Source organism: Typopeltis vanoorti, chromosome 3, assembly GCF_054136105.1.
Source record: "Typopeltis vanoorti isolate ZY-2024b chromosome 3, IOZ_Tvanoo_1.0, whole genome shotgun sequence".
Classification (NCBI taxonomy): domain Eukaryota; kingdom Metazoa; phylum Arthropoda; class Arachnida; order Uropygi; family Thelyphonidae; genus Typopeltis; species Typopeltis vanoorti.
In genome coordinates this window covers 170056067-170069412 of record NC_143551.1, presented here as the reverse complement: position 1 = coordinate 170069412, position 13346 = coordinate 170056067, and the positions used below count along the sequence as shown (strand labels likewise).

General features: G+C 35.1%; 1 protein-coding gene across 1 annotated transcript in view; it reads left to right on the top strand.

Annotated features, from left to right (window-relative positions):
• Positions 1-796: 796 nt before the first annotated feature.
• Positions 797-13346, top strand: part of Rpn1 (regulatory particle non-ATPase 1) — a 243607-nt gene continuing 231057 nt past the window's right edge. Inside the window, exons 1-2 of the mRNA XM_090416189.1 lie at positions 797-916; positions 6715-6771. Coding sequence (XP_090272315.1) covers positions 824-916; positions 6715-6771 — 150 coding nt within the window. The 5' untranslated portion in view covers positions 797-823. The remainder of the gene's footprint in view (positions 917-6714; positions 6772-13346) is intronic.

Sequence of the window (13346 nt, the reverse complement as noted above, 5' to 3'; positions counted from 1 at the left end):
TTTGTAATCAGCCATGACAATATATCACAATCCATATGAATCTAGGTTTAGATTTCGTATTCCCGATTTCACATAAATCTTCATTAATGATGGTTAAAGCTTGTATTAGAATTCTTTCGTTTAGTAAGCTTTCACTGATTTTCAAAAACTATATTATACTTGACTGAGGAAGAGTACCAGACACTAAATACAGAATCTAATCTATAAAACTTTGCCTCGGTAAAGTAGTTGTTAAAATGTGCCCTTCGATTCGAAAAGATCCGAGTTTGCTTCTCTTCATGACAATAGAAATCTTTATATTTCAAATTCAAATGATACCATATGGATATAGTTGCGTTTTTTCTTAGAAAACTCTGTTTTTTTCACCCAACATATAGACAAATTGAACAGAGAACACACATTTAGGGCACAAACATATTAATAGTGAGTGGTGGCTTTGAGTCCAGATGGAAGATTTAGTATTGCAAATATGAGGTGTTGTGTGAAGTGTAATAATAATAATAATAATAAGAAGAAGAAGAAGTACTTCTTGTCCTGTCCGTCTCCCTTTCCAACCCAATGGATAACTTGCTACAGCTCTTTTTTAATCCATATTATTGCAATACATTACCACACAGTTTTTCTCGTTGTATATGAAAAACAATAATGACATCTGGCATCACTGGTTCTCAATATCTCTTGAATTTAACCTCCCCTGTTAAGGTCATTTGTATTTTGAAGTGTTTTGGTGGTAAAATTATTCTTTGCTAATTCTTATCCACGAGCAATTCGTGATTCCAGGTGGCGTATATTTTTGCTGTGTCTATTGCATGAAGAAATAAATATGAAAGAGAGAAGTAATATTAATGCTGACGGTGACATGGCCGTGAAAGATAAAAAGGAAAAGAAGAATGAAGACGAGAAAGAACCTGATTTGGTAAGTTTTGTTCCGTTTTCATCAAAAACATGTTTTCTATATTCATTATTATCGCTGCTTAAGGCTCACGCTATTAGTCCTAGCTATTTGTAATTGCAATGTCATTCTTCGCACGTCGTAACGCTTTCAAGAGTTTGGCGACTTCGTGGGCATACTGAATTCGTTCAGAAAACTGCATAGTAAGAATCCTAGTTGAAATTCACAATCAAAGATCTTTTAATGTCAAATGAGATAAAATTTGACAAAGATCGACAAGAACTCGTCCTAGTATAATCGTTTGTCCTGGTAAACAGTCTGCCCATGAAGTACAGTAGCGAACAAATTAATCCGAACACATTTTAAAGAAAAATTTTAATTTCGCAAGAAAAGAAGGACGAAAATTATACTCCTACTTTACCTAATAATTTATATCTGCTCCTCTGTTCCTAATTAATTTATTAATTCGCTTAGGCATGGACTCTACCAACGTAGAACACATTTTTCTTATTACTGCATCTTGAAGGCTTTTGTATCACAATTTAATTTTCCAAATCTCATTTTCACTATGGCCTACAAATTTTCTATTGGGTTAATGTCAGGAGAGCTACCTGGCCAGCAAAGCAGTTGGATGTTATGATTTTTGAGGAGTTTACCTTTTTTTGAAGTGTGGCATGGAGTGAGATCCTGTTGGAAGATGAGTTCTGGATCTGTGAGACCACTCTTCTCCAATATTTTATCTATTGGGCACTTAAAATCATACCACCAACAGGCACAAGTGATCATGGATCGTCATGTGTAAAATAACCCAGAACATCTTTTTAGCTGGGTGTTTAGGAGCTTGTTGAAGGTGGGCAAAGCATAAGGTTTGAAGGCAAATTGAAGGCAAATCATAAGGTTTGAAGGCCCACCTTCAAACCTTATGATTTGCAAACATAAGGTACTCGCTCTCCTTGGATAAAAAATGGCTCTCATCTTAGAGTGACCTTCTACTTTTCAACAGTCTAATCTTTGTACATCTTTGCCCACTGAAGCCTCTTTTTCTGCATATCCTAAGTCAACAGTTTTCTTTTTTGGTCTGCGGGCAGGCCACCCTTCTTCCAACAATCTTCAACAGACAGACTGTCATGTCAGGAATATTAATCCCACTAGCTGCCAAGTCTCTATTTAAGTCTACAGCAGACAATCTAGGATTGATTTTGCCTTTCTTAACTAGTAAACGATCTTGAGTGAGTGTAGTTTTCCTTTTCTTCCACATTTTCCTTTTATGTCAAAAGAAAAGATACCTGTCTCCCTAAACCTCTTTAAAATTGCATTAATGGTACCCAAACCAACACCACACTAATTGGCAATTTGTCTTTGAGTCCTGGATGTGTGCTGAGAAACAGTGCAGATTTTTGAATGCCTTTATGGAGATGTATCCATTTTATAGCTACACAAAATGAATAAAACACTATGAATGTCAATTTGTTTGCACTATTAAAAACACACAACACTATTAATAAACATTGTAGAGGCAGTTAAAACACAGCACTCAACCAAAATAGTGAACTAAATTCAAAACTGAAAATATTAAAACCGAAACTAAAATTGTTGTGAACTGAAACAAAACCAAGAATTTGGCTTGTTTGGATTAATTTGTTCACTACTGTATCTTGAACAACTAGGCTACTAGTTGTATATATAGAAGCTGTGAAAATGTTTATATAACTTATTGTACATGGGCAATATATATAACTTATTGTACGAGGACCTCCCACGATGAGTCTTTTGACTCCATGGAGGCCTGAATAATAATAATAATAATATTCATTAGCATTGTTAAATGTGAAAGTCTGATAATTAACTGATGAGACTTGTCCTCATCAGAGTGAGTTCAGAAGTCAATTTTTTTTTAGAAAAAAGTATCTTAATCACTTTTGTTTTCTTTTGTTCACTTTTTGTTTTCTGAAGTAAATTTTGTATTTATCTGAATATAGCAGATTAAAACTGTAAGGATTGAAATTCTCATTTTTTTAAACATTATATTAATAACCAACATGAGTCTTTCAGTACTACAGACAAGCAGACACTTTCTCATGTAATTAGTTCTGCTTTTTTATTTGTTGCACAACTTAATGTCTCAAATATCCTTAACATTACAGCCCTGTGTAAGAAAGCGACTTAAATATATTATCATGAAAACATTTTCCCCTTAAGAGAAATAAATATCCCTTTTATCGTATATATTTATTATGCGATTTCCACTCACCACTACAAACAAAACACATTCAGAAACATGAAAAACCTATACCAGAAATGCAGGCACAAAGTCCCAAAAATCTAGAGGCCCATGAGAGCCAACTCGCTGTACATCCACCTTCCCCATCTCAAAAAAAAAAACCCACCCACAAAAAGTCACCAACAAACCAAGAATCAAACACCTCTGGTCTACAAGGGCCAACCTAATGTATACTCAACTTCCCTATCTCAAAAAACTGAACTTCCCCCTCAGAAATGCCCAGCCCCAACTCAAATCTGCCTACCCTGCCAGCCAACTGAAGGTTCAGACAGATGAAATTTTGAGCAAAAGGAGAGTGATAATATGTGAGTGACTTTAACCATGGAAGAATTGGCTGGAAGCAGGAAATATTAGTGAGTAAAGAGATTGAATTTCTTTAGCTACTTAAGGACAATTGGATAAGAATGATAGAAAGTCTCACCACAATCTCACCAATTGGGGATAGTGATGATGTGGATTTGACTTGATAAAGTGGCTAGCTAAGTACAAGCTTCATGCAGTAAGGGGTATGTGTGGAATTACAGGGCAGGAAACTTGGATAAATTAAGAAACTGATGATGTGCAGTGCCATGATCAGTTGAAGGGGAGAGAAATAAGTGCCCTTGACTTATGTTAATGCCCGATTGTATTCCTAAGGTGGAGGTAAATAAAGTAGGATTGAAATGGATGAATTGTGGAATTTTGCAGAAACTTCTGAGAAGGAGGATGTTATAGAGGAGATATAGTGAACAGAGTACCCATCAACAGCATGAGCAGCCAACAAGTTGTCACCTTCTTAACCTTTACCTTGTAACAAGTGTAACAAGATAAGAGAAATTGGTACATGAAAAGAGATTGGCTGAAGCAGTAAAGCAAAACCCTAGTGAATTCTGTTGTTATGTTGCTAGTAGAAGAAAGGGTGAATATGGGAGAACCTTGAGATCAAACATGAGTAGCATCTGCTGAAGATATAGAGGGAAAATGTTCAATGAGCTAGGTGGCTACGAGTAGTGTTGAATAGGAGGAGGACAGAAGACTGACAGTTCAAGATGGGAATTGTTTAGAACATTAAGTAACATTGATGTTAATATGGCTGTGAGACTGGATAGGATATCACCACGTATATTATGAAAATGTGCAAAGTTTCTGGCAGTTCCCTTGACTTATCTGGCAACAGGAACAGTAGTGGAAGAGTGGAAAGAAGAAAAAATAATGGCAATGCATAAGGAAGAATCCAGGTCAGTAGTGTCAAGCTGTATACCAGTGAGCATATCACATGTAGTGGTGAAGGTGTTGGAGAAGCTGGTTAGAGACAATAAAACTGGATTGATCAGAATGGAAATGTTTTGAGAGAGCAACATGAGTTTAAAGGGAAGTCATACTTTAGTAACTTGTTTTTTATTTTATATTTTATAATAGGGTGACTAAGGTATTGGACAGGGGAGATGCTTATACAGTGATTTATTTTGATTTTGTTAAAATATTTGAGCATTGCCTAAAAAATTGCTGCTGAAATTAAGCTAGATGGGGATGGATAGTCATTTGGTAGCTTTGTTACAAGGTTAGTTGACTAAGCCAGTGAGGTATGTATGGATGTGCAGTGTCCTGAGAAAGGAAAGTGACAAGTGGAGTGCCACAGTGTTCTCTTCTGGGACCACTGTTGTTTAACTTATATATCAGTGATATAGTTCATGGTGTGAAAGGAGAAAGTCAGTTGTTTGCTGATGATGCTAAATTAGGAAGATCAGTGTCAGGAAGTTCTAATGTGATGTTATTGTTGCAAGAGGATTTGAATAGATTAGTGCTTTTGGCTAAAGAATGGAGATTTTCAGTGTCAAGTCATATACTTTAGCCAGAGAGAATGGAATAAGTTTACCATATTGAAGTAACTTTGCTTCAGGAGGAGGAGGCAAGGACTCTTAGGGAACCGAAGTTCAGGGTACACATCATGCAAGTTGTAAGGGTGTCTTATAACTTGCATGTCTGTCTCCCAAAAATCTGGGAGACAGTCATTTTAAGATCTAATTAATATTTATTTTCTCTTTTTTTTCTAACATAGGTAGTATCTGATTAGGACTTTAGTTCCTTGTGTTATCTGTTACAATTGTTTTTAAACTAGTCCCACTGTTATACCAAATTGTTTTGCATACTGTGACAAATTATTTTTGTGATTTGAAGATGCTGAATATAATACCAGCAAATAAGTTAATAAATATTATTTTCTTATCATTCTGTGTTGTCACCAATATCATGAAAATATATAATATGTACTGTGAACATATAAGCCTTTCCAAACTTTTCATAAGCACAAGTCTGTTTGCTTTTAACTTAGGGTACAACATAGACGTGATGAAAAATATTTATGTTAGCATTCATCACTTGTTTCAAAATTGAGAGAAAAATCTCAAATTTCTTTGTAGGTTTTTTTTTTATGCAGTGAATTTTTAACTAAAATAAATATTACAACTCACTCTAAAATTGAAATTTTAACTGAAATGAGCATTAAAAATGATATTTTAACTTACTCAAGCTGTATAATGATACTAGCTTTCATAACTTCATGTTCTGGGACCAGAGTTTACAGAATCTTGGTATATACAGTGGGAAAATGTGATATTGTGTAAAATGATGTGTTTGTACCTTTGTGTATATTGGTTTCACTGACTTGAAATAGTAAAGTTAGTTTTTGATGGCTGTAGGTATTTGCTTCCAGATTGTTTCTAGGTGCATGCATTTCTAGTATTGCTTTTCTGATGCGTTTCATATGATATTTTACATGCATTTTTGTTTCTGCAGGGGTAATACATTGACTTGACTGATTTTAAATGGTAAGGTTATGTGCACACACATAAAAGTAACTGAAAGATATTGCCAGTACCAGAAATTTCTGGCTTACCTCTCTTAAAAGCTAACCTGACCATTTAAAGCCAATGTATTACCCTTCCAGAAACAAAAATACATGCAGAAATCAAATTAAATAAATTGCAAAAGCTAATAATACCAATCATGCTTGCACCTAGAAATAAATGCCCATAGTCTTCAAAAGCTAACTTAAATGACTTTAAATGTAAGTCAGTGAATCTGATGTACACAAAGGCTCACTGAAAAGATCATATTTTAATTAATATCCCATTTTCTCACTACCTCTGTAACCTCATATCACAGCATATAAAGTTATGAATTCCAGTGTGATTACACAGCTGGAGTAAGTCAAAATACCATTTTGGAATGTTTATTTTAGTTAAAATTTCATTGAATATAAAGCCAGTTTGTGATTTTTCTCTCCATTTTGACTTGTGTTATTATTAACATAATCCTAATTTGTATATTATATGCTATTTTCTCTATTACAATACTGTTGAATGAAGTGAGAAAATTTTCACATTTCATTAATGTTTTAATATAATATTAGATATGTCACTTGCATTATAATTTGGTTTTGCCAATAGCATTCGTTTTTATAGTTATAAAATGGTGTGAATATTGATTAAAGGTTATTTGTGAAGTCAAATTCCTTGAAATTCAAACAATTTTATTTTCTCTTTCAAATGACATGAAACAGTCTGAAGAAGATAAACAACTTCAGGAAGAGCTGAATATGTTGGTACAGCGGCTAGCAGTAAGTATTATTTCCTTCCTAACATACAGTAAAACCCCGTTTTTACGTTCCCGCAATTTACGTTTTCCTGCCATTTACGTCATTTTCCGTTGGTCCCGTCTTAAGACCTATTCTTGCAATGTATTGTTTTCCCGCCATTAACAACTTGATGTTGACGTTATTTCCCATAATTTGCGTTTTTTTCTCGGGTGGCAATACTGATTTTCGAATCGATTTCTACAGAAATTTGTGCATTTCTGTTCCCAGATGGCGTTACTTTCGGCTGTAGTTTCGTTTCTGGCATCACAGTGACTTGCAGACTTGCAACAGTAATGTCGTGATGAGCGATACAGTGATTTTTCAATCACAGTACGAATTGATATCGCAGAATTTCTGCTACGTAATTTAGCGTGTGAAAGTTGCTTTCAGGTTGCGGTGGTGAATTATCCATGTTAGTAACATGGAGAAAAAAGACAGAAAATGTATCTCGGTAGAAGAAAAGATGAAAATTCTGCGACATGTAGATTGGCATGCTGGAACACATGTGCATTTAGCAAAAGATCTTGGACTCTCCGTGTCCATTTTGAACACGATAGTAAAAAAGAGGTCAAGCATTGAGCTCAATGCAAAGGAATCTGGCGCTATGTCAAAAAAAAAAAAAAAAAAAAAAAACGAAAAGCAAAAACAATCAACAATTAAAGATTTTTTTAAATAGATAAATGTAAGTAATCGTAAATTCATTTATTTTCAGTTATTAAATTTTGTAATCTAGTATGTAGACTCACATACTGGGAGTAAGTCATCTTTTAGCCTTTTTAAAAAAAAATTTTTACATTTCCTGCTATTTACACTTTTTTCCGTCAGTCCCCTGAAAAGTGTAAAAAAGAGGTTTTATTGTCTTTGTAGAAAAAAAAAAAAATGTACAGTAATTCACACAGTATCCAAAGAAAGAGAAAAATTGCATTCTGATTGAAGCATTCTAATCTTCATCTCTTGGAATAGCACTCTTTTTAACATACAGATGCTTCATCGCTTGAAATTGCATATTTCATATGTTTATTATTATTATTATTATTATCTCTTTATCTGTAGAAGTATGCTAAGCTATAAGACAGTATGACAGAGAAAACACTGAAATTATTGGTAGATGACCTCCATCTTATAGGAAAGGATCTGAGAGGAACTGTTCATTTGTTTGCTGATGATGCAAAGTTGGGTAGAGCAATAGTGAATGCATATGATGTCAAAATTTTGCAGGATGATTTGGATAGTTGGAGGACTGGGCTGAGAAGAATGGATAACAATTTAATGTGGCAAAATGTAAGGTTATGCGTTTTAGGGTGAAAATATTAGCAGCAGTATACCACATTGGTGGAACTGTACTCCAGGAGATTGACGAGGCCAGGGATTTGGGAGTGTTGGTGGATAGGGGCACATTGCAAAAGTGGCTAAATCAGCTCATCAAATCACTTGATTACTGAAGAATACTTTGACGAGCAGAGACAAGCAAGTTATTGTTCCTCTGTATCGAGCCTTGATAAGATTCCCCCCCCCCCCCCCTTGACTACTGTGCCCAGATTTGGGTGCCAGGGTTTCTTCTTGATAGGGAGGAGGTGGAAAGGATCCAGAGGCAAATGACCAAGATGATAGCAGGTCTATGGAATGAACCTTATGAGAACAGGTTGAAGATTTGTGGGTTGCAGAAATTGGTTGATAGGCAGAAAAGAGGTGTATGATTGAGACATTCAAATTATTGAAGGGTTTCTATAAGATTAATTCAGAGGATATTTTTCAGAACAGGACTGGTGGTGGTAGGACTAGGGGCCATCCATGGAAACTGGGCAAGAGTGTGGTTAGCAAGGGTGTTAGAGCTAGGTTTTTTACTTGGAGAGTGGTAAATGAGTGGAATAAGCTGCCAGAGTCTGTTGTGGGTGCCATGACTGTGAATGAGTTCGAGGCAAAATATGATAGATACTGTGTGAATGTTGAATAGTTGTTCTTGACATCATGTCAGAAATTTTTTTCTGACATCATATGTCATTATAAAATATGAGCAAATTTGCTAAAACATGACCTTCCTTTAGTAAGCCCATGTTGCTCCTTGCAAAGTATAGCTTGTTTTCCACCCATTACTGTATTCAAGTTCTTACCAACATTTCTAAAATCTTCACTATCACACCAGAGATATTGATAGGTTAGTTAGGCACATCAGTTTTTGCATCACTCTTGTACAATGAAACTATTATACATTCCTTCTATTCCTGTGGTATCATTAATGAGCTGAGACTCAAGTTATACAAAACATGTGAAAGGCCTAGTCAATTTGGTTCAACATTCCTTTTGCAAAAATGCTGATATGCCATCTGTCCCTATTGTCAAATTCTTATCCAGTTTATTCAGCAGTTCTTTAACCTCATTTTCTTGCAGTAGCACTATGTTATACCTGGTTGCTATATCTTAGCAAAGTGAGCACTTATTAATTGAACAATCGCATTAGCTTCTGACACTAAAGTACCATCTGCATTCAGTAAAGTTATTCTTCCACATTATTTCTTTTGCTTGTGGCATAACAATAAAATTCTTTTGAATTGCTTTTAGTCTGCATAGCCAGTTTGTTTTTTTACTCTGATTTAGCTTTCCACTGAATACTTGTGACTTTGCTTACTCTTTATATATTTCATAACTCTTCTTACTGTCATTCTCACAGTATTCTTTCCACATCATCTTCTTAAGGAGCTCTTGCTTAATAAGGTTGCACATCCATTTCACTCCCAATCTATTTATTCTTTGAACACTAGCAGTACATTTAGACATCACCTCATCATCATCAAATTCCTGACACATACATTCAGGGGAGTGTACAGGATCTTATGATAGTACTACTTGAAAAGTTAAATTACAAATGAACACAAAATATGAAACAGTTACATTACAAACTTCCTATCAACAATTTTCCTCCAGATTAGTCCATTATCTGTCAACACTCCAATATTATCATATCTTATATTTCTGTCTTCTAAGACACTTTTTTTACTGTATCAATCCACCTACATCTTGGTCTTTCTCTGGGTCTTTTTACTGCCATCCTGACAAAGATCACTTGTTTTGCTTATCTTTCCTCGCCCATTCTGTTTAAGTGGCCATATCACCTGTGATTAGCTCTGCTAACCCATTCCTGAATGCTAACAATGTCAATCCCTTTTTCAAAGATTCACATGTATTGGTCACATTTTTCCCATTCAATAATTGATACCATGAGACCAGTGATAGATGATACAAAGCTGGAAGTTATGATAAAACTTTGTATTCTCAAAGCCATTCATATCTTTATCACATTTGCATATCACTGCTGAACTTTCACATGCATTTTTCCCATTCCACCCATGATTTAGTTTCCCTGACCCTCTACATTAGGTCTCATCCCAATAGGTAATTTTTTCCATCCTCATGATGCCAGATGTCCCTCTTGTCCTTTCCTGCCATCAGACACACTCCACATCTCTAAAAACTTGCATCCATTTCTTCTACACAGCTTGTGCATGGAATCATTTGCTGTTACTGTCTGCCTTATTAACTCAGTACTGTCTTATCTGGGTAGCAAATTTACAAATTTTACTCTGTCATATTTCTTTTTCGCTTCTTTGAACAGACTTCATATCCTTGCTCATACTATATTTGTCGTTACTAATTATTAGTTCCTACATCTACCATCTCTTTTACTTTTCTTTTTTGTTTTTCAGTTTAGTTTGTCATATCTTTAATTTTAGTCCCTAGGAAAATAGAAATAGTGACACCCTCAGCAAGTGCAAATTTTATGATTGAATCACCATACCATATCACCTTTTTTTTTTTTCCCTTAGATTTTAATCGACTTACCTTGTTATTATTATTATGATGATTACCATTCAGTGCTTTCCTGCTTCTTCTTGATCTGAACTTTTTTCCTATCCTTTCCAAGTTTCCCTAATAATTTCTTTGGGATATTTTCAGTGTCAGATTATTCTCAGTTATATTATCTGTTTATCTGGACAAAGATTCTCCTTAGTGGTAACGACTTTAACTTTAGTTTCAGATACTGCCCAGTTGTGACCAGTTTTCGGTGCTATTCTTAAGAATAGTAAAAGCTATTATTTTTATGGTTATGCTATTAAATGCAGTAGTACAATAAATACACTAAAAAAAAAAAAAAACACTACAATAACATACTAAAAACATACCAGGAAATCTAAGAAAACACTCAAATAAATAAATCCACAAAAACCACCGATCTTTCAGGAATTTCCTAGCAGCACGTCTTTTCACCAGATAGCCTCGAATCCAATCTATAGTGCTGTTGCTTATGCATTTCCTTTATATTAGCTGCATCAGGGCATTATAAGCTGGGTATTCTTTGCCATCACATACCCCCCCCCCCCTCCACACACACCTTCTGCTTCAAAATGCACAACAGTTTTGTATGCTTAATATGTAAATCTAGAATTGGTTCTCTGGAAATTTATGAAACTTATTTTTATTGATTTTATTATATTACTAGGAGGCTCTGCCCCCCCCCCCCCCCGAGTTTCGGACTGGTAGGCCGGTTCTCCTTGAATTCTGATGACTCGAATTTTGAAAACTCGTAAGGGAGATTCGCCTCCTGGTGCCTACAATGCCCAACTCCCCGAGTTCTGGACTTGTAGGCTGCTTCTTGAATTCTGATTACTTGAATTTTGAAGACTCGAAAGGGGTAACCCCCCCCCCCCCCCGGCATCCAACCCCCGAGTTCCGGACTGGTAGGCCGGTTCTTGAATTCTGAAGACTCGATACTCAGGGTAGACTGAGTTTCAAATAACTTGACAAAAAATGTTACAAAAAAAGGCTTATCATTTTATATTATAGAGTAGATTATATTATTATATTATATTATATTATTATTTTATTATGTGCCATTCAGTCATTTTTGACTCTTGGTGATCCTGTGAACAAAAGCTCTTCAACTCGGCCTCTTGTCCTTTTTTTCAGTAATTGCAAGTTCAAGTTGGTAAGTTCTTTTATGTTGTCCATCCAACTCTTTTGTCTTCCTCTTCTCATTCCCTCACTCTTCCTCAACATTTCTGCCTTTTCCAATTATTCATCAGCACGCATAATATGACCAAAGTACATCAACATCTGTTTAGCAGTCATCGCCTCCAAGGAGCAGTCTGACTTTTTATATTCTCTGAAACCTTCTTATTGGTCATTTTTGCAGTTCTGGGATTCTTAATAGTCTCCTCCACATCTATAATTCAAGAATTAATTTACTTTCTGTCTTTCTTAATAATCCAACTTTCACATCCATACATCATTTCTTTGACAATTCTAACTTTCGTGGCCTTACTCACACCTCTATCTTTCATAATTTTTGTCAGGTTTAACATTGCTTTTTTCCTCATGACTGTCCTTCTTTCAATTTCATCTTCACATTTACCATCATTTCTGATTTTGAATCTCCAGTAAATCATAACTTTCAATGATTTCCATTTTATTTCCTTCTATTATAAATTCATTTAAATTGCCAGAAGCCATTACTTTTGTTTTTGTTGATGTTTAAATTAAGTCCGGCTTTGCTACTTTCCATCTTAACCAATAGAATCAACTGCTCCAGATCTTCCTTAATTTCTACTACAAGGGTTGTATCATCTGCATATCTTAAATTATTTTTTTGCCACCAATCTTAATTCTGGCTAGATCTTTGTCTAAATCAGCCATTCTCATAATATATTCATTGTAAATATTATAATGGTAGGGCAACATTATACAACCCTGCCTCACCCCCCTTTTTCCCCTCAAACACTCCTCTTGTTGGCCTGAAGAGAATTAGATGCTCGGGCATTCCCATTGATCTCATTACAATTCACAGTCTGTTGTGATCCACACAATCAAAAGCTTTCTTATAATCAATAAAACAGATGAATACTTCTTTCTGAAATTCTTGTTTTTTCCATAATCCATCTCATGTTTGTTATTTGGTCTTTAGTTCCTCTACCTCTCCTAAAGTCTGTCTGTTCTTGTGGCATTTCTCTATTCACGTACAGATCGATCCAACCTTTGTTGGATCACTTTCAGTGTAACTTTACTTGCATGTGAAATTAACGCGATGGTTCTATAATTCTCACAATCTCTGGGATTAGATTTTTTTTGGAATTAGGATGAATACTGATGTTTTCCAATCTCTTGGTCAGTATATTTTCTTCCAAATCTGTTGATAAATTTCAGTCAATATATTCACTACATCCCCCAGATGCTCTCAGTAATTCCACTGATACAACACACCATCAGCTCCAGTAGCTTTTCTTTTTGGTCGCTGTTCCATTACTGATATCGCTTCATTTTTAATTATCATGGGGTCCTCAACCAATTCTCTCCTTTCAAATTCTTCTTCAGTATTATTATCTTTCTTGCACAAATCCTTTATATACTCTTTCCACCTTTTTTTTACTACTACTGCTTCCACCAGACATTTACCTGAATTACTCTTTATAATTCCTAATCTGGGGATAAACTTCTCTGTCACATCACTTATTTTTATAAATAGATTTGCTGTTCTACCCATAATATTGCTTTCTTCAATTTCCTTG